Genomic DNA, 21826 nt, shown 5'->3' on the forward strand with positions numbered 1-21826 from the left:
CACACCTAGATAAATACTAAGAACTTAAAAACAGAGAAACAAACACAGATTAGCTTCAAAGAAGCAATGGTAACTCTGACAGCAGACTTCATAAAAATGATGGAAGCCAGAAGTCAGTGGAAGGACACCTTGACTAATATCTTCCATATGCTGAAAGAAAAGAACTATTATCCCAGAATTCTAAAGTCAGAGAAAATATCTTCCATGAATGAGGGTGAAATAAAGACATTCTCCATCAGGTAAAAGTGGTTGTTTGCCACCAGCACACTCTCACTAAAGGAAGTTCTAAAGGAAGTAACTCAGGCAGAAAGAAAGAGATCCCAAATGGATGGCCTGAGATGTAAGAGGAAATGAAGAGTGCAGAATAAGACAATTAAAATAAAATATTTTCTAGGGTCTAAAAGCAACAAAAATTAAAAAGCATGACAACAACATACAAGGGAGTGAATGGAGTTAAAATATTCTAAGGTCTTTGTGCTATACTGGAAACAGATATGATATCTAGACATTGATATGAATTTTAGACATTGATAACCTAAGCATGCACTTTGTAATTATTAGATAACATTATCAAAAAATTAAAAAAAAACAAAACCTCTGCTTTTATTTTTTATCTTCCCACTAGTAATGAGGGGGAAACTGAATGAGAAAGAAAATACCCAATCAATCCAAAAGAAGGCAAAAATGAGAGAAATAGAAACAGAACAGATGGGACAAATAGCATAAAATAAGATGGGAGATATAAATCTAAACATATTATGAATTATAATAAATGTAAACAGAGTAAGTGTCCAGTTGACAAAGACTGCCATCTTGAATTTAAAAAAAATCCAACTAAATGCTATTGACAAGTATATTTCTAAGACAAAAGAATATAGAAAAGTCAATCAGTCAATCACTGTGCTGTACATCTGAAACTAATATAGTATTATAAATCAACTATACTTCAATTTTAAACAAAAACTGACCATGAGCTAGCTCACACAGCAAGTCTCAAAAAAACTTCGAAAATCAATATCATAATGATTCTCTGGCCACAGTGCAATAAATATATATGTAAAAAATATTAAAAAGAATATAGAAAAGTCAAAAGTAAAAGGATGAAAAAAGATATACCAGATAAATTCTAGCAAAAAAAGGAAAAAGACCTAAACTTTCCATGTTACAGAAATGTAATAGAAAGCTCTCTAGCATACAGTTGGGAGTTTGGGGGACAAACCTCTGCTTTGTTTAGGTTAACTAGTCTTGTGACATAGGAAAAGCTGCTTCCCTCTCTGGGCCTGTATTTCTCGTCTATAATGGGTAGACTGGACAACATAATTGCTAACATTTTGTGAGTGCAGACAGACACAGGTAAGAATTGGAAGGAAAGAGCTAACATAGCAGTTCTTAACCAGTGGGGCAAAATGACACATCAGAATCACCTGGGGAGATTCTTCAAAGGGCAAATTACCTCCTGTCCATACACATACTCCTTGAATCTAGAGGGATTCCGGTATGTGTACAAAACCACTCTTTTCAATGTATTCTGATATTGCCACCTACCTCCTCCCTCTTCCTAAGGCACTGAGAATCCCTAGACAGGAAAGAAAAACCACTGGCATTAAGGATTGGGAATGCCAGTTCTCAATGTACTGTGACCCCAATGGGACCAGTAGAAGAAAAGAAGTAGGAACTGTGACAGTGTCACTGCTGAAGGATCCCAATGCCCAGAGAGCATTATGACATGAGCTTCCATCGGCAGGAGAAGCTCCCAAGCCCTAGAACTTCCCTACAGCTTCCAGGGACCCCAGGTAAGACTGTGGATATCATGGTTCCATTTGGGAGCATCTTTGGCTCCCTCCCTGATGTTCATGAGAGAAATGCTAAACAAGCTGAAAGAGATGAATTTGCTCCATTCCACAGTCCTTGTTCTGTGTCCTCTGGGAAAGGATAAGGTGGCACAGGTGGCCCCTGGGTGCGTGTCCAAACTCACCCACATCCTGCTCATGTCACTCAATTCGTTTTTGTATCTCAGAGAGTCCTTCAGGACCTAGAGAGAGAAGGAGAGGAGACACAGGATGGTGAAACATGGGTCTGGGGTGGAGGAGAGAGGGTGATGGGAGAGAGACGAAGCCGTCTATGAAATTGGTACCCAAGAGGCCAGGAGATGGGGGCAGCTGCCATCCCCTGTGCGAGAGTGGAGAGTGGCTCTTGTGACTCAGGCAACTGCACTTTCCCCACATGGGTCCCTGGATCCCTGCCCATCCCCTGCAGCCCCAGGAACTCACGTTTGGGTGTCCATCCCGGAGGAGTTTGTGGAACACGTGGCAGAACTTCCAGCAGAGCACAGCGTTGCTGGAGAGGGGCAGCCGGTTGACAACAGACCAAAAGGTCTGCGCCCCCTTTTCATGGTGGGTGCCCAGTATGCACGGTGAGGGAAGGTCATGGAAAACAAAGGCAACCAACCCTGGGATGAAGCCTCTAAAGGCCACCGCGGGGGCTGTGTGTTGTTCATGGCGCCTGGCACTACCCATCAGGGGGCACCGCTTATAATGAAGCCACCACAGATCTGTACAAGTATCCTGGCAGTTTTTTGGCGGATGGCAAAAAAGTGCTTCCTTCTAATAAAATCCATTTTATTAGATGATTTCCAAAGAGACAGCCATGTCTTTTGGGAGAGGTGTCTTATCCTAACTTGCACAAGTGCATTCTGGGCCAGCAGTGGCTCTGGTTGGCCTTTAGTGGGAAGATGCTTCGGTTGGAATTAGGACTTTGCTGTGGGAAGACAGACTCTGCCCTTCCTCTAGGTTTGCCGAGTTTGTGGTAGGGCCTTTGTGGGGAGGTGGGTGGAGGGTGTGGTGTGTGTGTATAATTACAGCTAACATTTTAACAACACAATACAGCCTCTCAAAATTCTTTCTTGTACACGATTCCAAAGCAAGGGTGTGCTTCAGCTCTTCAAGTGCCCTGGCCCCTGCTGGGGACCCTACCCCCTGGCTACTGACACCCTTGGCTTCTCTTCCAGGTAGCGTCTGACTCCTCTCCCATTACGCATTGTGCTCTTACCCTGAAAGAGGCAGTCTTTGTTTAAAATGTATTTTCCCTAAATTTAAAAATGATGCTTTCGGGACTTCCCTGGTGGCGCAGTGGTTAAGAATCCGCCTGCCAATGCAGGGGACACAGGTTTGAGCCCTGGGCCGGGAAGATCCCACGTGCCGTGGAGCAACTAAGCCCGTGTGCCACAACTACTGAGCCTGCGCTCTAGGGCCTGTGAGCCACAACTACTGAACCCGTGTGCCACAACTACTGAAGCCTGCACGCCTAGAGCCCGTGCTAAGCAACAAGAGAAGCCACCACAGTGAGAAGCCTGTGCACCGCAACAAAGAGTAGCCCCCGCTCACCGCAACTAGAGAAAGCCCACACGTAGCAACGAAGACCCAACACAGCCATAAATAAGTAAATAAATAAATAAAATGACGCTTTCACTCCACCTCTTCTAAAAACCTTCCTGGCCTCGTTCAGGGGTGCCTTCATTTCCCAGCACCTTGAATTCCCTGTATGAGGACTCCTGGGGCCACTTCCTTCTGAGATCCAATTCCAAACACACCCGCCACGTGGAGTGCCTGCCACGCTTTGCGTGTAATAAATGTCCTTCTGGCCTCGAGTGACTTTAACAGAGCTCCAGGCCTCCGTAATTAGGGAGCCCCTCCCACTTTTTTTTTTTTTTAACTTGGAAGACATTTACATTTATTTTAACTTTCCCACATCACCAATCATGGATGAGTGGCTTGTATCTCCATCAGGAAAACACAGCACTATCGAGTTACTATTAATATTATATCCAATAGAGAACTCAATCTTTGGTCACAGCGTTAAGAGCTCCTGGATTTAGTCCCATCAGTCCTCTCTGAAATGACCTAAGGGAGCCCTTTCTGAGGCAAGTAGAGGATTTCCACATTTCTTTTGTAATGGATGCTTACACAGGCCTCACACACCCGGTAACTGGGTACCATTAACCCCAAGTATGTCAATGTCCTCAGAACTTGCGGCTTTTTAATCCAGGCTCAGGTAAGAAGCACTGCACCATTTAGGAAAGACTTGCCTCAGGTTAGAAACCATGAGACTCACCCGAAAGACAAGTTGTTTTGCTTCTGAGCTGTAAAGTGTGGTAAAGTTCCCTCCCTGGACTGAAATTTGAATTTCGAGAGGGGCTGCCTTGAAAACGGACTTTTGGGTCTAGAAGCTGAAATCAGCTTTTGGTCTTAGAGAGATTCTGAAATAACTTATGGTTTCACCTCAAGCACAGCCCCCTGGGACTAGAAGGAAGCCAAGAGGAGAGATGGACAGCCCCCTACCCTCAACTGAGATGATTTCTCACAGTAGGTTGTGGCTCCTTTACCGGAGAGCAATCTCCCGAAACAGAAGCCAGGGACGTGTGGAGCTGGCCGGGCACCCCGGCTTGGAAAGAGGCAAGCAGACCTTTCTGTCTTTCTTTAATTTTCTAAGCATTTTAACGCACCCAATTCGTGTCAGGCACTTGGGGATATAAAGAAAGTAAGACTTCAGTCCTCAGCCCTCCAGGAGTGGATACCACAGTCGGGGGTGTCAACCTGTTCACCAGTCAGGCACCAGGGATAAATGGTTGTCTGAACAGCATTTCTAAATGAAACCAGGTTTCCAAATGCTCATTCAGTTGGTAATGAGGGTAGCTGATGTTCTTTAAAAGTACTGATAAAGAATAAATGTTTTGTGAGATCTTTAGCCTTTAAAACCCTACTGTATGGAGTGGATCTTTTCAACATTTATCCACCCCTTAGAAATTGTGAGGCAGAGAGACTCCCAGAATGTCAGAGCTGGAATGTTAGGCCTTTGAAAGCTTCTTTAGCCAACACTTTTATTTGACGGACAAGGGAATTAAGGCTCACAGAGGTCCCACTGGGCCCACTCGAGGTCCCAGAGAAAGTCAGAGAGCCCCAGAGATGAGATTTCAGAATCTCCCTCTAGGTCTGTTCCATCACCCCAGGGAGCCTCCCTGGCAAGGTGTGACCTGGCCCGGCCACTACAGGCCTGGCCCTCTCTGTGCTCACACCCATCCAGAGGAGCACACTGTCCTGTGACAACTGTCTCTCTCTTACTTCATATCTTGCACCAGACTGACTGATCAGTATTCTTAGCAGGGAAGGGTCAAGACTGGGTAACTCCCTGTGAAAATCAATTGGGCCACCAATAATGAGGGCTTTTCTTGGTTTGGTTTTCTTGACTGAGTAAAGCATCAAGGGCATAAAAAGGCAAGGTCTGGCTAGGCTCACGGTTGGGCCAGGCTTCTGGGGTACCTGGTAGAGGTTCTATAGCCCCATCTTGCAGCAAAGCCCTAATTCCAACCAAAGCATATTCTGCTAAAGACAAGCTGCTTTCCTTCCAGTGAAGAGCAGTGCATGCTCTTAGCAACATTTCCTGAGGGCCTGACCTGTTCTGGGCATCGCACTGGCAGTGCCGGGCTTCCATGGCCTTCTAACCTGGAGGGTCTCCTCCACAGAGGGGCGGGGGTGGGATGACTTCAAGATAGGTTGTTCCAACCCAACTGGCTGTGGTGCAGCCACCATGCTGAGCCCCAGCAAGAAGGAACTTCCCATCGCAGACAGAAGCCCAGCCTCCCCTTGCCCTGTGCTTGGCCCTAGCACACACAGAGACCAAGCCTTGGCCCACTGGCAGCCTCTCCTCCAGGATTCGGGGATTAGCCCTCGAGTACCTGGACTTGACCTCAAGGGCAGGTCCCGAGGAATCCATCGGCCAGGTTGCCTGCACTTCCCTCCAAAGCCACAGACCCATGACGGTGGTCACCCAGGACCTCCACCAACTTGGTGTGGGGGGCTTGGCAAAAATCTTCAAATCACCAGTTCCCTAGTCCACCCTGATCTTCTCATCTTCTTCCCTCTGGTTTGGGGTGAACCAGTTCACACAAGTGGCTCTGATTCCCATGGTAGAGCCCTTGTGTCGGCTTAAGGCCAACCGCTGCCGCCAAGGCCTCTGTTTTGCTTTCATGTCCAGAGAAGGGCATTTGAGCATGTCTCCAAGGGGGTGGTCAGTGTGGCAAGGTGCAGGGCCAGAGCGCTTTGATGGTACAGGTGAAAACCCCTCTGGTGCCCCGAGGAAATCTCTCAAAGGAGAGTAAATTCAAAGGACTCGGTAGTTCTGAAAAGCTAAGTCCCAGGAGAGAGGCGAGACTGGGCCAGATGGCCGCTTTGGTCCCTTCCACCTCAACAGGCTGTGGGCTCTGAGGCCAGCTGTTGCCAACCCACACTGTTCAGACCCTGCTGGGGCCTGGCCGGTGGGGGGCGGTTCTCCTTCCTGAAGCTGAGCAAGGATGCCTCACCCCGACCTCATTCCCCACCCCCCCACCCCTGCCCCCCCGCCATCTGACCCCCTTGGGGTCGGTCCTCCAAGCAACATCTAAAAGGATATTTCTGGCGTGTTTTTCCTTTACAGCCACTTCCTGCGTATTAATGGCCTTATTGATGCTGACAGTCTGAAAAACAAGAGGGAGGGGGGAGGGGAAGGAGGATGAGATGAATAAGCTTCTGACAGTGGCTGGGACCCTCCCAGACGCCCCGCCCCTTCTCCTCCCTCCGCAGACCCCTCTGCTCCACTGTCCCCTTGCAGGGCCCCCCTGCGGGGGGCAGAGGTGGGCAGCACTCCCAGGCCAGCTGGCCCGGGCTGTCCTAAGGCAGCGGGCTTTGCTGCCTGGCATTGGCTGTGCCCAGCTGCTGCGCCCGCATGCCACTCATTCACTTGGCCCAACATGGCAATTAAAGCCTGCACAAAGGGATGCCTTTCATCCTCCAGGGAAACATTATTTCTCCGGGAGCAGGAGGAAGAGGCGCTGAGATCAGGGAGGGGCTGTGGCTCAAAGACCGTCCAGCCACCCCCTCTCTCACAGCTAGAACCTTCCATGGAGCCTACCCTAGCTGGCCCGGGTTGACAGTGGTCACTCTCCTCTCTTGTTTCCCTGCTCTTGGGCACTTTCCAGCTCCTAACCAAATTCCCTTTTATTTTCTTACTTCTATCCTAGGGCAGGACGAATATTCACTCCTTTCTGGTCGTTTTAAAAATCGTAACTCTCTTCTGAAGTAAGCAAAGCACGTTATACCTGTAAATGTAACTTACACACACACATACATGGGATCGTATCGTGTAGGCTGTTTTTTGAAATACAGCCTTTTTCTGTTTTGCTTTGCTTCCTTCCACAGACATCATTCTACCCCCAACCCATGTTAGCAACCCGTTATGCATCCTGCACGCGTGCACGCACGCACGCACACACACACACCCCTACATCCCGAAGGGCTTATTTTTGTCACTGTTCTATAAAACTGGGACTCTCATGCACAGACATTTTCACATCTTGCTCTTCTCACTTGAAAATATCCCATGAAACATTCTCCAAGTGAACTGGCAAAACGCTAGCTCATTCTTTAAAAAGATAACATAATATTCCATGGCGTGGGTGGATGTGATTTATAGCATCCCGTATTGGGAGGCAATTTATTTCCAGTAAACTATTTTAGTAAACATTCTTGTACATACATCCTTATTAATTGAGGCTTTCGTTTCCAAGGGATAGAGTACTAGGAGTGAGATTACTGGGTCCACTTTTTTTTTTTTTTTTAAACTTTTCATTATGGAAAAGTCCAAGCACACACAAATATGATGATTAGTCTAATAAGCCCTCATATAGTCGGTCCCCAGCACCAATTATTATGAACTTGCATCCAAACATGCATCCTTATGGGTGAGGGGTCACAAACATTTTCTGTAGAGCCAGTTAGTAAATATTTTAGGTTTTGCAAGTCACATGCTCTCCATCACAACTATTCAGCTCTGCTGCTGGAGGGAAAAAGCCACCTCAGCGATACTAAATGAATACGGAACTGAATGACTGTGGCTGAATTCCAATAAAACTTTATTTACAAAACCAGGAGGTGGTCTGGATTTGGCCTGCACCTCTAGTGTGCTGACCCTTGCTTTATACCATTGGTCACTGATTCCCTTGCTCCCTGGATTATCTGAAGTAAATTCTAGGCATTATACCATTTTACCAGTAAATATTTCAATAAGAACTTCTAAGAAAAAAAAAAAAAGACTCTTTAAAATTTAACCATAATACTATGATCACACCTAAAATTTGAAGGATAATTTCTTAATGTCATCAAATGGTTGGTGTACACATTTCTCTCTTGTGTTAAACAAACAAACAACTTTCTTGCAACTGTTCTAATCAGGATCTAAACAAGGCTGCCATCACGCTTTGTAAACAGGCTCTAACAATTCACATTTCCACTGGCAATGTTCAAAAGTATCCCCTCCAACTTCTTTTCATTTTTGCCGGTCTTACGGGTGTAGCGACATTTCATCATGAACTTGTAATTTCCTAACTGCTAGGAAGTTTTGAGTATTTCCTTATATGTTCCCATGGTTGTTGATTGCCTTACCTAGTGAAGTATGTTCATCTTAGCTTTTATAGCTTCTATGTTTACTTACAGTTTCTCCTGCCCCATGTTTATACTGGTAGACTCTTACATTTTCCTCTAAGTGTTTTATAGTTTGTATTTTATTGTGTTTGAATCTTCATCTGGAAAAAATACATACTTATGTATATGTCATATATGTATATGTACATGTATATGAGTATATTTGGTACAAAATAGGTTATACCAAGATATGGTCTTTTATATCTGGTTTACATAACTTTTGGGTGTGTTCTTTAAGTCCACTATTGCACGTATTTTTTTTTTCCTCTACCAGAATCAATTCTTTTTTTTTAATTGAGATGTAGTTAATTTACAATGTTGTGTTAGTTTCAAGTGTACAGCAAAGTGATTCAATTATACATATATATATATTCCTTTTCAGATTCTTTTCCCATGTAGGTTATTATAAGATATTGAGTATAGTTCCCTATGCTCTACAGTAGATCCTTGTTGTTTACCTATTTTATATTGGGTTCGCCAAAAAATTCATTCGGTTTTAAGTACAAATAAAAGATGTTTTTCATTTTCATGAAGAGCTTTATTGAACAATGTATTCACTAACCGAACGAACTTTTTGGCCAACCCAATATATAGTCGTGTGTATACGTTAATCCCAAACTCCTAATTTATCTACCTCCCTCACCCATCCCTTTTGGTAACCATAAATTTGTTTTCTATGTCTGTCAGCCAGACTCAACTTCTTTAATAGCATAAGCTCTGTTGTGGGTTGAACTGTGTCTTCCCAAAAAAGACACGTTCAAGTTCAAATCCCCCAGCGCCTGTGAATGTGATCTCATTTGGAAACAGGGTCTTTGCAGATGTAATTAGTTAAGATGATGTCATACTGGATAAAGGTGAGTCCTAAATCCAGTATGACTGGTGCCCTTATAAGGAGGCCAGGTGAAGACACAGGGACACAGGCACTCAGGAAGAAGACAGCCATGTGAAGATGGAAGCTGACACTAAAGTGATGTGTCTACAAGCCAAGGAATGCGAAAGATGGCCAGCAACCACCAGAAGTTAGGAAGAGGCAAGGATGGATTCTTCCCTAGAGCCTCTAAAGGGAACGTGGCCCTGCTGACACCCTTATTTTGACCTTCTAGCCTCCAGAACTGGGAGAGAACAAATTTCTGTTGTTTTACGCCACACACTATGTGGTAATTCGTTATGGCAGCCCCAGGAGACTAACACAGGGTCCTTTCCCCATCATGCTCAGTCACCTCCGAAGACAAGGAGAATGCAGATACTCCTTTCCCTCTCCCCTACAGCACACGCAGGGGGCGCCACTGAGCACAGCTGTGGGCTGTCAGTGCATCGGTAAGACCAGTCCAGAAGGAATCTCATATAAGAGATACTGCAAGAAAGAAGTAAAAAGTTTATCCCCCTAAAATCTCCCAGTGAGGCAGCACTTGTGTCCTGTGGAGACCCAGTGCTTCCAGCTTCCTCTTCACAAGTCCTTCCTTGGACTTTGTTTCTCAGCTTCTGCTTCCATGCCTGTCCCACGTCATCCTCTCTCCTTCAGATTTCCTCAGGTGAGTTATATGCTTTCAACTATGTTTCTCTCCTGGCTCTAGAACAATGATGGGACCCTGGCTGCAGACAGACCTCTGGGCAAAGTGACCACATTTGCCGAGCCTTTAAAGGTTGCCTGCGTTCATAAGGAGTTATAAGGGACCTAAATATGTACGATGACACCAAGAGATGCAAATCCAGTAGGGTGCGAACTGGATGCGGTCAAGTTCTAGGGGGTTGGTAGAGACAGCCAGTAGCACAGGCTGTGATGGAAAAAGAGAAATCCATGTTGGCCGGAAATGCTAGAAACTGCGTCAGGGCCTTGAGGGAGGACTGTGATGGGTGGGGTTTAGACTTGGTCCACAAATATCTATTTATACTGATGGACCAAAGACCAATTGCCCAAGCTTGTGGTCAGTATGAGCCTTGCTTACAAAAACAAACAAAAAATCCTTAAAATTCCCTTAAGCCACATAAAATAATATACCATGAGTTTGTAACTGTAGACTGTGTGTGTGTGTGTGTGTGTGTGTGTGTGTCTGAAAACTGAAAATATCCTGTACTCTACATGTTGAAAGGAAGGAGAGATCCTGTGAAACTGCGATGCTGCCCAGGGAAACTTTGTCGAAGGAAGAAAGGGGTCACCTGTCTGTCCCCGGTGCCTCCCCTGCCATTGACTGACTTCTCTCAATGATGCTGCCTACAGATTCGAGGGGCACTTACGGTTGTTGCACAGAAAGGCTAAGCCACTTGCCCAAGGTCATACTATTCTGGTGGTCGGATCCTCGAGCCTAGCTCCGGAAAGGCTTGGAATGCGAGGGCCAGTTCTGCTGCAGGGCCACGTGTGTGCAAGGGCAGAACGGGGGGTGAAGGCAGAAAGGGAGGTAGCACTGAGTGCGGGGGGCCAGTGGGCTTCAGAGGGGGGCAGAAAAGGATGAAAGCAGCTGAAGGGAAGAGAGTTGAAGGAGGCAGCTATTAATAGCAGAGAAGTGAAGGAATAAAGGACTCAACCTAAAAGATGGAAGTGAAATGGAAAGAACCCGACACAAGGTGGGCTGTGAAGCAATTCCAATAGGATTGGCCAGTAGGAGCTCCCAGTTACAGGGAACATAACAGAAGGAAGAATCAAAGATGCTGCAGAGGTTTTGAAGCTGGGCAGGTGGCAGAACGAGGCAGGCATCTGGGGCTGAGGGGACACTGTAAGCAAAGGACAATGAGGCTGGGGGGGCTTGGGGTGAGAAACAGTCATTTTTAAAAGATTGAGGAAGTGAACTGGCAGTAGCAGTGGTTCTAATCATCAAGATAATGGCAGCTAATGAGTGCTTACTACCCAGCCCTGTGTTAATAAGTATTTTGTATGAATTATCTCATTAAAGTCTTATAACTTCTACATCCTACGAGTATTAGTATTAATCATCTTCATTTTACAGATGAGGAAACCAAGGCTTAGAAAGGCTATGTAAATCGCCCAAGGCTGCTCTACCGGCCAGTGTAGAGCTGGAACTCAGACTCGGAAGTGGGGCTCCACAGCTCAGGCTCTGGATCACAATCCCCACATGACACATGGCCCTCCACACCACAGAGACACAGAACCAGAGTCCAAATGATTTCCACAGACTGGAAAAATGGGTGAAACTTCACTAGATGCAATCTAGCAGGTATAAAGGAAGTTTCCTATATTTAGGTCTAAACTCGCTGGCACAGGGGAGATATGAGTCAAAGCAGCACTTGTGAAAATGATACAGGTGTTTTATTTGACGCCAACTTAATATAAGCAACGCTGTGATGTGGCTGATCAAAATGCAAGTCTGGCTCTGGATGTATTAAAAGGTGTACAGTGTTCCGAATGAGGGAGGGGATGGTTCTAATTCCTCATGAAGATAAATTCACATGTAAAACACTATTCAGTTTTAGACCTTGTACATTATGAAGGAAACCAACAAACTAGACTACTTCTAAAACAGAGTGACCTGGGCTGGGATAAGCCTGGGGCCTGAAGACAACTTAGAGGAATATCAATATTCTTAAAGGTGGTCATGTGGAAGGAAGAATAATTCCAAAGATCAAAACTAGACCAACGGGTAGAAGTACAGTCAGGCCGTTTTTGGATAAACTTAAAGCTGTCTCATGAAAGAGAGAATTCCCCATTTTGAGAAGTATACCGGCAGAGGCATGGCAACGTCTTCTTAGGGTTACTGTGAAAAAGACTTACAGGCTCAGGCTGGATTAGGTGATTTTTAGGTTCCTTCTCACTGTTAGACTCTGTAAACGTCCTTCAGATGATGGTGGGCTTTGGCTATAAGGGCAAGAAATTGTGACCTGGTGGACACTGAGATCCACAGAAGGCTCTTTTATGTTTTTTATTTTTGGCCGTGCTGTGGCATGCGGGATCTTAGTTCCCTGACCAGGGACTGAACCCACGTCCCCTGCAGTGGAAGCACGGAGTCCTAACCACTGGACCACCAGGGAAGTCCCAATGGAAGGCTCTTGAAGCAGGGGAGGGACCGGATGCAAACGCCACTCCGTCCTCCTGAGTTTGAGGAGTTACCTTTTCAGTGCCCTGAAAAAGGAAAGTGTGAAACAACTTCTGTGTGGACATTCAGAGTCACAGCCCCAGTACGAGCCCAGGACCCCAACACAGCACCTAGCCTAGCCCTGGGCTATGGAACGAAGTCTCTACCCAAATCAATAGCTACAAGACACCTGCAAGCCTTGGCTGCCCTGGTCAGGACTGGCACAGACCCTTCTCTTGCAGCTCTGGTAGGTTCCTGGGAGTGCCCACCCACTGCAGCCAACATGCCCAAAGTTCTCCAATCAACGCTTCCCCACAGAGAAGTCGGGCAGGGTCCAGCCCACAGCTGCAGGCCCACCACCTGGTTTCTGTAGCAGGCTTTTCGGGCTCAGAGGCAGGGCTGAGCCTCTGGGCCCGTAAAGGCAGGCTGCGGTCCTCCAGGGCCCTCGGAATCTCAGACACCGGACACATCCAGGGCGGAAGTTCCACGCTAGGCTGAGTTTCCTGTACTTGTGCAATGCTCGGTGCCTGGGATGCCACCCTGCGTCACACGCCCCTCACTTCCTTCTGCATCCGAAATCCTGCCCCGTCTTCTGAGCACAGTCCAAACTTGACCTTCCTTTAGACTTGCGAGGCCACTCTGGCCAATCATTTCGAATTCGTTCCTTCTTTCTTTTTAAATTCCCATTTCTCTTCGTGTGTTTGACAACAAGTATATTGTCTTACCTCCCCGCCAAGATTAAAATCCCAAGGGCGAGGACCCTGCCTTCTGACCTCGTGGGCCCGCAGCTGCTAAGGCGGGGCAGAGTCTTAATAAATTATTAAATCATTAAGGACTTAATGACTGTTTCCCAGTGCGCCTGCCTCTAAAAAGTACCAGGTATGTGATTCATGGTCTCTTGAGAAAATCTGCTCTCTTTCCCTCCCCTCCCCAGACTTTCTCTGAATTAAATAATTGGGTTCGGAGCTGGGCGATGCCTGGGGGGCGCTCCCAGGGCAGAGGGTGAGAAATTCGGGGCTCCACTGCCCACCTCCGGCCTAGGTTAGAGAACATCCTCTGAGAACAGGCTGTTCTACAGATTTCGCCGCAGTCACACAGGACCTCAGACCGTGCAGTGTCCCCCCTGAAAGAGCAGCACTGTACACCACTTCCTGACCCAGCTGGCCCTCGCGTCCCAGGCTGGTTCCGGAGGGCCAATTATCAGCAGGCACCGTAGGAAGGGCGGCTTTCCGCTCCCCGCCCCCCCACCGCCCCCGTCCCTGTCCTCTGCTCCCTCACGACAGCCTCAGCCAGGCTGCAGCCAATGGGGAAACTTTGGGCCTTGCTTCTGCAGGGGGCCAGGCCTGGGCCCGTGCTGCGGGGGCAGCTGGCCACAGTCAGGTCACGCACACAGCTGCTGGCAGGGACCAGCGCTTGGGCTGCCAAGGCTGGGCTGGCTCGCAAAGGTTCCATGGCAGGGGCAGGCACGGAGGATGTGCCCGGTGCGGGAGGCAGGTCCCAAAGCCAGGGACCGGAGGGCCCAGTGCCTGGGCCAAGTGTAGGAAAACCTGCGACCAGGCAGGGCAGAAGGAGAAAGGAGGAAGTAGGCTAGAAAGGACACAGAAGGAATGAAAAGGGCATCAGTGGGCGGTAGGCATTTGCTCAGCAAAGCCAGAGGTGGCCACCACCGATGGCCTTGGTGATGCTGCCCAGCATGGGGGCTGCACGCTGCATCCCTCACCACGTCAGGTTTGGAGGCTTGGGGTAAACAGATGAGGCAGGTGGTCCTGTTAATACCTGCTGTGCAGGGCAGAAAGGGATGCTTTGGGCCGTCAGCTCCTCCTGGAGAAGAACAAGGCTGGCGATGGGGAGGGTGGGCTGTGATGCCGGAGAGAGACAGACTCAAAAGACTGCTGGGGCACGTCATGGTAAAGGTGGGGGCAGCCTGAGTGAGGATGACAGATTCAGAACCGAGTCACAGTCACATGAGTCTCAGGGAAGAGACAAGCAAGGCACAGAAGACCGAACATAGCCTTCAGCACTGAGTGAGACTGCTCTGGTCTTGGCCGTGACACTTGGAAGTGGATGTCCGATGTCAAGTCTTTTGAATTCTTCTCTTGATCAGAAATAATAATAATAGAATGTCGTCACTGTTGTCACCGGATTGATTAGTGGTAGCAGCTGAGCCTCTACCAGGCGCTGCACTTGGGGATTTGCTTCTGATCCCCCCTCCCCTAGAGCGTAGGGAATCTGACCCATTTTCCAAGTCAGGTTGCCCAAAGAAGCAAAGGCAGCCGCGGGTGGAGCCAGAATTCAAACCCAGGTCCCTTTCCCCACACTGTGCTACCTTCAGCTTACTCGGCAGCCTCAATGCCAACCACCTGCCTGACTTTCTTTTTTTTTCTTTTTGGCTACACCATGTGGCATGCGGGATATCTTAGTTCCCTGACCAGGGATCGAACCCGAGCCCCCTGCAGCGGAAGCATGGAGTCCTAACCCCTGGACCTCCAGGGAAGTCCCCTGCCTTGCTTTCTACCCCACAGCAGCTGCGCCCCAGATCTCTACTGCTCCTGAGTGATCTCAACCAGGCCCATGGCTTTGAACTCTTCATTTCTGCCAACATGCCCCACTGCCCAACTATTCCTCTCCCAGTCTCCCTAGAAGTCACCCTTAACTGCTGCCTTTGTCTCAATGCTCCCATCCAACCCATCAGCAATGCTGCCCTTTCCGCCTCCCAAATCCCTCTGTTATCTCTCCATCTCCTCTGCCTCCAGCCAAGCCCAAACCTCTATCATGTCCCCACTGGACCACTGAAATAGCTTCCCAAGTGGATTAGCCCTCCCCAAGTGGCTCTCTGCCCAGAAGCCAGAGTGATCTTGATAAACCACACCTGAGACCACGCCACCTGCCACAGAACCCGCCACCACCAATGAAGCCTGCCCTCCCACACGGCGGACAAAGCCCTACACCGGTGTCAACTCCCATTTGCCCTCTTACTTGTTACACCCCGACCACATGGGCTGCCTCTTTGTTCTTCAAACATTTAAAATTCTTTCTGTCTCTGATGCTCCTTATGCCTGGAATGGTCAGATTTTTGCCTCCCATTCTTTGCAAGGCTGGATGTTCCTTCTTTTCCCGGCTGTTCAAATACCACCTCCTAGGCAGCCTCTCTAATCTAAAGCATCTCCCCACCCCTTGGCCTGCAGTACCTCTTTATCATGACACAACCATCTTGGTTATTTCCTGTAGAGGCTCTTACCTCAACCTGAAATTCCCTTGTTGGTTCCTTTGCTTGTTGTAGGTCTCACCACTAGACAGTGAGCTCTGTGCTGGCAGGGACCGTGTGATCCTGCTGTTCCCTCCCAGTGCACACACTGTGCCTGACACATGGATGGGCTGACAGAGGAAAAAGGCTGCTCGGCCTGGCCCTCTCCAAGTAGCCATCCTCATCAGCACGTGATACCTTGTTTGTTCCACTCACCTGTCTAGGAACCTCCATCTTCCCCTTCCCAAGTCACATTTCTTTCTCTCCAATGAAAAATCTTGCTGCTATTTAAATATAAGCTGCCTTAACTAATGATATTCAGTTATCCTTTCTTACAATCCTTTAGCACTTAGCTAGGCTCCATATGGCTAAATACTTTGCCTCATTTAAATGCTTTTTATAAAAGGTATGTGCTATGAACTGAATTGTGTGCCCCCCAAATTTGTATGTTGAAACCCTAACCTCCAGTGTGATGATACCTGGAGCCTTTGGGCAGTACTTAGGGTTAGATGAGGTCATGAGGATGGGGCCCCCATGATGAGATTAGTGACCTTAAAAAAGAGACACCAGAGTAGGCTCCCTTTCTCTTGCTCTCTTTTTCTCCACAACATGAGGACACAACAAGAAGGTGGCCGTCTACAAGTCACGAAGGGAGCCCTCATGGAGATCCAAATCAGCCAGCACCTTGCTCTTGGACTTCCCAGCCTCCAGCACTGTGAGAAATAAATTCCTATTGTTTAAGCCACCCAGTCTATGACATTTTATTACGGCAGCCTGAACAGACTAAGAGTATTTTTTTCTCTTTTTTTTTTTTAGTATTTTGTGAGTCTTATCTACTTCATAAGCTGAGGACTATTGAAATTAGGATCACATCTCTCCCTCCCCTCCCATTCTAAAGCCCCCAACCATCCTCTGGCTTCTGGAGAGGTGGTGAGTAATCTAATTTTCTGGGTCATGCAGATTTCGAAGGGTTTAGCAAAAGGAAAGGCACTCGCTCTTCTGCAGTCTGATAATCTAGAGGGGAAGATGGAGTAAGAAAGTTGAGAAGATTAAAAAATGTCAATCAACTCTGTAATAGGTGTACAAACCTGTGTTGGGAGCAGGGTGGCCAGGACTGTGAAGCACCCAGAACAACTGAAGAAACAAGCAACCAAAGTGGAAAACACTGGGGGAAGCCATCCAAGTGTCCATCCACAGAGGAATGGGTACACAGAACATGGTCTATCCACACAATGGAATATTATTCAGCCCTGAAAGGAAGGAAATCCTGACACCTGCTACAACATGGCTGAACCTTGAGGACATTATGCTGAGTGAGATAGGCCCATCATAAAAGGACAGACCCTGTTGGATTCCACTTATATGAGGTACCTAGAGCAGTCACATTCAGAGAGACAGAGGTAGAATGGTGTTTGCCAGGGGCTGGGAGGAGGGGGAAGTGGAGCGTTATTGTTTAATGGGGACAGAGTTTCAGTTTGGGAAGATGAAAAAGTTCTGGAGATGGATGGTGGTGATGGTCACACAGCAATGTGGAAGTACTCAATGCCATTGAACTGTACACTTATAAGTGATTAAAGTGGTAAATTTTATGGTATGTACGTTTTTACCACGATAAAAACACACCCCCACACACAAAAAGGAGGAACTGATTATGCTACAACAGGGATGAATCTCAAAAACACGATGCTAAGAAGCCAGACAAAAAATGTCACATATCGTATGATTCCATTTATACGAAATACCCAGGATAGGCAAATCCATGAGACAGAAAGCAGACTGCTAGTTGCCAGATTCAGGAACGGGGAGTGACTGCTTGATGGGTACAGGGTTTCCTCTTGGGGCGACGAAAAAATGTGCTGAAGTTAGATAGCTGTGATTGGTGGCACAACACACGAATGTACTAAATGCTACAGAATTATATACTTCATATTGGCTGAGATGGTGATATGTTATGTGTAAAACAATTTTTTTTTTTAAAGGTGGAAAACACGGAGGAATTATGATTCTGACTGAATACCTACTTTCTGCAGGGCAGGGCCGCCATCTAGGCTGTAGAACTATGCTACACAACTCCAGGTGGGCTTCTCCCAGACTGTGAGGGATGATCCTCGTGCCTAGACCCGCTGCCTGGGTGCAGGACACCATACCCAGTGTCGCTGGAGACGCGGGAGAAAGTGGATCTTGTCGCCAAAGAGTTAACTGTTTACAGGGAGATAAAGACCGTCCTCTTCCTGTTCCTCTTTCTATTCTTTTCTTCCTTCTCCTCTGACTGCAATTTCAGAAGTATTTGATGAAAAAAGAAAGCAGCACGGGTGCACATGTTACCTATGCCTGTGTGTATGAGCAGGATCAGAAAGCTAAAGCCAAAATGAGACGAGGCTTCCAGAAAATGTGTGGGACCCCCAAAAGGGCTACCTTATTACACGAAAAGCAAAAAGAACAAGAAGGGATGGGTACGCTGCTTTCAGCAATGGTGAGATGTTGATGATAAACTTTTTTTTTTTTCTTTTGGCTGCAGCATGTGGGATCTTAGTTCCCCCACCAGAGATCCAACCCGCATCCCCTGCATTGGAAGCAGGGAGTCTTAACTGCTGGACCGCCAGGGAAGTCCCAGTCAACTCCTAATTTGCTTCTGTCTTTTCTGTCCAGGATGATCTTTGAACTGAAAAAGGCAGAGAGCATTGAAAAAGCAAACCCAAGGCGAGTGAGGAGACTGTCAGAGAATTCCCGGTGCTGAGTGAGCTCAGCCTTCCGACTTGGACGAGGAAGACACGAGGGGTTAAGAGTGACACGCGTGGCGAGATTGTGGGGAAATGGAGTGGCGCCCAAGGACCACACATGGGTGAAGATAATCGTGATTTACCAAAAGAGAAGACGGCAAAATTCCACCTGTTATTCGTGAGAGATTCCCAGAATGAAAGGCGGCGCCGCTCACCAGGCACCAACTTACGTTCACGGAAGCAAGTCAGGCCAGACTGACCTGGTTTCCCGTTAAAACTCTAGGCCACCGTTTCAGGAAAACATCAACGTGTGTGTCTGATTTTCCATCATCAAGGTGCTTGCCAGTCTCTTATAACATCTCATTGACAAGGATGAGAAAGAACAGAGGCTACTGGGGGTCGAAACTACTGACTGCCAGCCAGACCTGACCTGCAGCCTGAGTATAACCTATGAGCCGGGATTGGTTGTGGGATCTTAGTTACCCGACTAGGCCCACCGGCAGTGAAAGAGCGTAGTCCTAACCACTGAGCCGCCAGGGAATTCCCCTGGTTTTTACTTTTTTTTTGCGGTACGCGGGCCTCTCACTGCCGTGGCCTCTCCCGTTGCGGAGCACAGGCTCCGGACGCGCAGGCTCAGCGGCCATGGCTCACAGGCCCAGCCGCTCCGTGGCATGTGGGATCTTCCCGGAGCGGGGCACGAACCTGCGTCCCCCGCATCGGCAGGTGGACTCTCAACCACTGCGCCACCAGGGAAGCCCCTGGTTTTTACATTTTTAAAGGAAGCAGAGGAGGTGGATGAGGAGGAAAGAGGGAGGAGGGGAGGAGGGGGGAGGAGTAACAGCTGCAGGAGCAGCTGGCCACAAAGCCCAAACTATTTACTGTCTGGCCCTTGGCAGAAAAAGTTTGGTGTCCCCTGAGCTAGACAGGGAGGTCCACGAGGGTCGATGTCCGCCCTTACAGGTGCTGGTTGTTGGCTACCATCATCTTGATGTTGGGAGTAAATGCATTTGGATGATACTGGTAGACCATGACCATGGGCGAAAAACAACAAAACAGAAAATTCCTGGGCCCAGAATCCTAGTACATATGGACGAACAGCAAACCAGGTGAAAGGGACCAAACTTATTCCCGGTAAGTTCATTAACAGTACGATGTGGCCACCATAATAAAATAAAATTTAAGAAGGTAATTTCATTTTGAGCTACATCAACAGAATTATAAGATCTAGCTCATGAGCCAATCCTTGGTTTTACAGCTTTCAACCTCACCTGGAGTCCTGAGTCATCCTACCACGTGCGGAGAGGCTGCTGGGCAGCGAATAATGCGTTCAGCTCTGGGCGCCCCATTCTGAGAGAATTACAGATCAGGTGGGTGTGTGCAAAGGAAACCAACTAGGATGGTGAACCACAGAAGGTCAGATGAGAGAACAGAAATCAGGGAAAGTGGTGGTGGGGAAGAGTGATGGGGAAGAAGGGGCACAGGTGTCTTCAAATATATTAGTTCCCGGGGGCTTCCCTGGTGGCGCAGTGGTTGAGAGTCCACCTGCCGATGCGGGGGACACGGGTTCGTGCCCCGGTCCGGGAAGATCCCACATGCCGCGGAGCGGCTGGGTCCGTGAGCCATGGCCGCTGAGCCTGCGCGTCCGGAGGCTGTGCTCCACAACGGGAGAGGCCACAACAGTGAGAGGCCCGCGTACAAAAAAAAAAAATATATATATATATATAAAGTTCCCAACACCTGTGAGAAATGGAAGGTCTCAGGGCCAGATGGGGACCCTTGAGTGAGGATGAAAAGAAGCCAGATTCTGTCTTCATCACCTCCCCAAACTGGAAACAATCCCAATGTCCTTCCACCTGGGGACAAACTGCAGTATAGCTACACCACGGAAAGCTACTCAGGAATAAAAGGAAAAAACTACTGATTCATGCCAACTATAGGATGAATCTTAAAAGTATTATGTGAAGTTAAAGAAGCCAGTGTGGTTGGTGTGTTTGGGGAACAGCTGGAAGGCTGGTCAGGCTGGAGCAGAGCGAGAGGAGGGCAGGAAGCGCCAGACCAGGCAGGGCCTTGAAGGCCGTTAAGAACTTTAAGCAGAGGAGAAACAGGATCTGATTCTGTTTTTGAAAAGGAAAAGAGGCCCAGATGGAGCTCTAGGCCTTTCCATCCACATCGGGGAGACAGGAGGAACCAGGGAAGGAGAGGGAGATAAAGCAGCAAGCCAGGCAGGAGGGGAATGGAGGCCGCAGGGGCATGGGGAGGGGAGCAGAGAACCGGAGGAAGACGTATGGGAGACAGTGGGGACAGAACGGGGCTCAGCGCTGGGGCTCTTGAGGTGTATGAACAGCTCCTCAACTCCAGGCCCCCCTCCCCCACCAGTGACCCCATTTAGAACCAGCTCCCTGGCTGGTTCTCCATCCCCCGATGGGGTCACACAGACAAGAAATACACACTCCCCGTCTGCAATCTTTCTAGATTGGGTGTAGAGAGGCTGCAAAGAACACTCTTTTTCCAGCGACAAATACCTATATTTCCTTCTCTGAAAACTATCCAGGATGCTTGTAAATCCCCAGAGAAGTGATCTCCCTGTCTACATGACAAGACCCCTCTCCAGCCACGGTTCCAGATTCTGTGGGGACAGAGTGAGAGAGCCGACGGGAGCAGCCTCCCTCCTGTACCTTCAAGCCTCTGAGAGGCCTTCCCAGGGCAACCCGGGCCCCTTGCTGTCGTGCAGCCCTCGTCCTCTTGTTTTCTCTGCCACTGTGCTGGGAGAGAACCCCCAGCTCTGCATCCCCAAAGGTCCTCAGAAATTCTCTACAGACTCTGAATCAGACCATCCAGCACAGGGGCAACTGATTACAGAAAGGGGGACCCCATCATGTCCTCCTGACCCGGAGAAGAAGCCAGCAAGCTCTGTCTTCCTTCCCTCATTTATCAGGACTACTGAAGAGTCCCCTTGAGCCAGGTCATCCTGCATATCCTCCGGCAAAGATCAGCATCTTCCCTGCACTTTGTCCCCCAATGTAACCCAAGCTCAGGTCACCCACCAACTTGAGCTGCCCAGTGTCTCCTGTGGGCCTCAGCCACTGTGCACACCAGCAGCCTCCTCCCAAGGGAGAGCGTCTATGACAACCACAGGGTACCCACGTGGGCCTTCAGAAGGTCCCAGGATGTAGGGCACGAGGGTTAGATACTGAGACGTCACGTCTCAGGGAAAAGGAGATGCTGGCCCATCGTCCCTCTTCCCCACCTGCAGGCGGCTGTGGCTTCAGACAGGCATGCTCTGGCCCCCACCGTTCTGTTTCTCTTGTCACAGAGGAAGCCTCGGTT

General features: G+C 48.3%; 1 protein-coding gene, 1 long non-coding RNA gene and 1 other non-coding gene across 3 annotated transcripts in view; 1 reads left to right on the top strand and 2 right to left on the bottom strand.

Annotated features, from left to right (window-relative positions):
- The window catches only part of LOC112401122 (huntingtin-interacting protein 1), a 49116-nt gene extending 42587 nt beyond the window's left edge, over positions 1–6529 (bottom strand). The window contains exons 1-3 of the mRNA XM_024747204.1: positions 6445–6529; positions 2271–2413; positions 1976–2032 (exon numbers count right to left, since the gene is read on the bottom strand). Of these exons, the coding sequence (XP_024602972.1) occupies positions 1976–1990 (15 nt within the window). The 5' untranslated portion in view covers positions 1991–2032; positions 2271–2413; positions 6445–6529. The remainder of the gene's footprint in view (positions 1–1975; positions 2033–2270; positions 2414–6444) is intronic.
- On the bottom strand, positions 3769–3901 carry LOC112401149 (small nucleolar RNA SNORA25). The gene has a single exon (XR_003003533.1). It is a non-coding gene; the product is annotated as a small nucleolar RNA SNORA25 (small nucleolar RNA).
- An 11634-nt stretch (positions 6530–18163) lies between the features above and the next one.
- On the top strand, positions 18164–19966 carry LOC112401138 (uncharacterized). The gene is made up of 4 exons (XR_003003529.1): positions 18164–18252; positions 18429–18834; positions 19460–19630; positions 19755–19966. It is a non-coding gene; the product is annotated as an uncharacterized LOC112401138 (long non-coding RNA).
- The last annotated feature ends 1860 nt before the right edge of the window (positions 19967–21826 follow it).

Source organism: Neophocaena asiaeorientalis, unplaced genomic scaffold (genome assembly GCF_003031525.2).
Source record: "Neophocaena asiaeorientalis asiaeorientalis breed wild unplaced genomic scaffold, Neophocaena_asiaeorientalis_V1.1 scaffold607, whole genome shotgun sequence".
NCBI classification, from domain to species: Eukaryota; Metazoa; Chordata; class Mammalia; order Artiodactyla; family Phocoenidae; genus Neophocaena; species Neophocaena asiaeorientalis.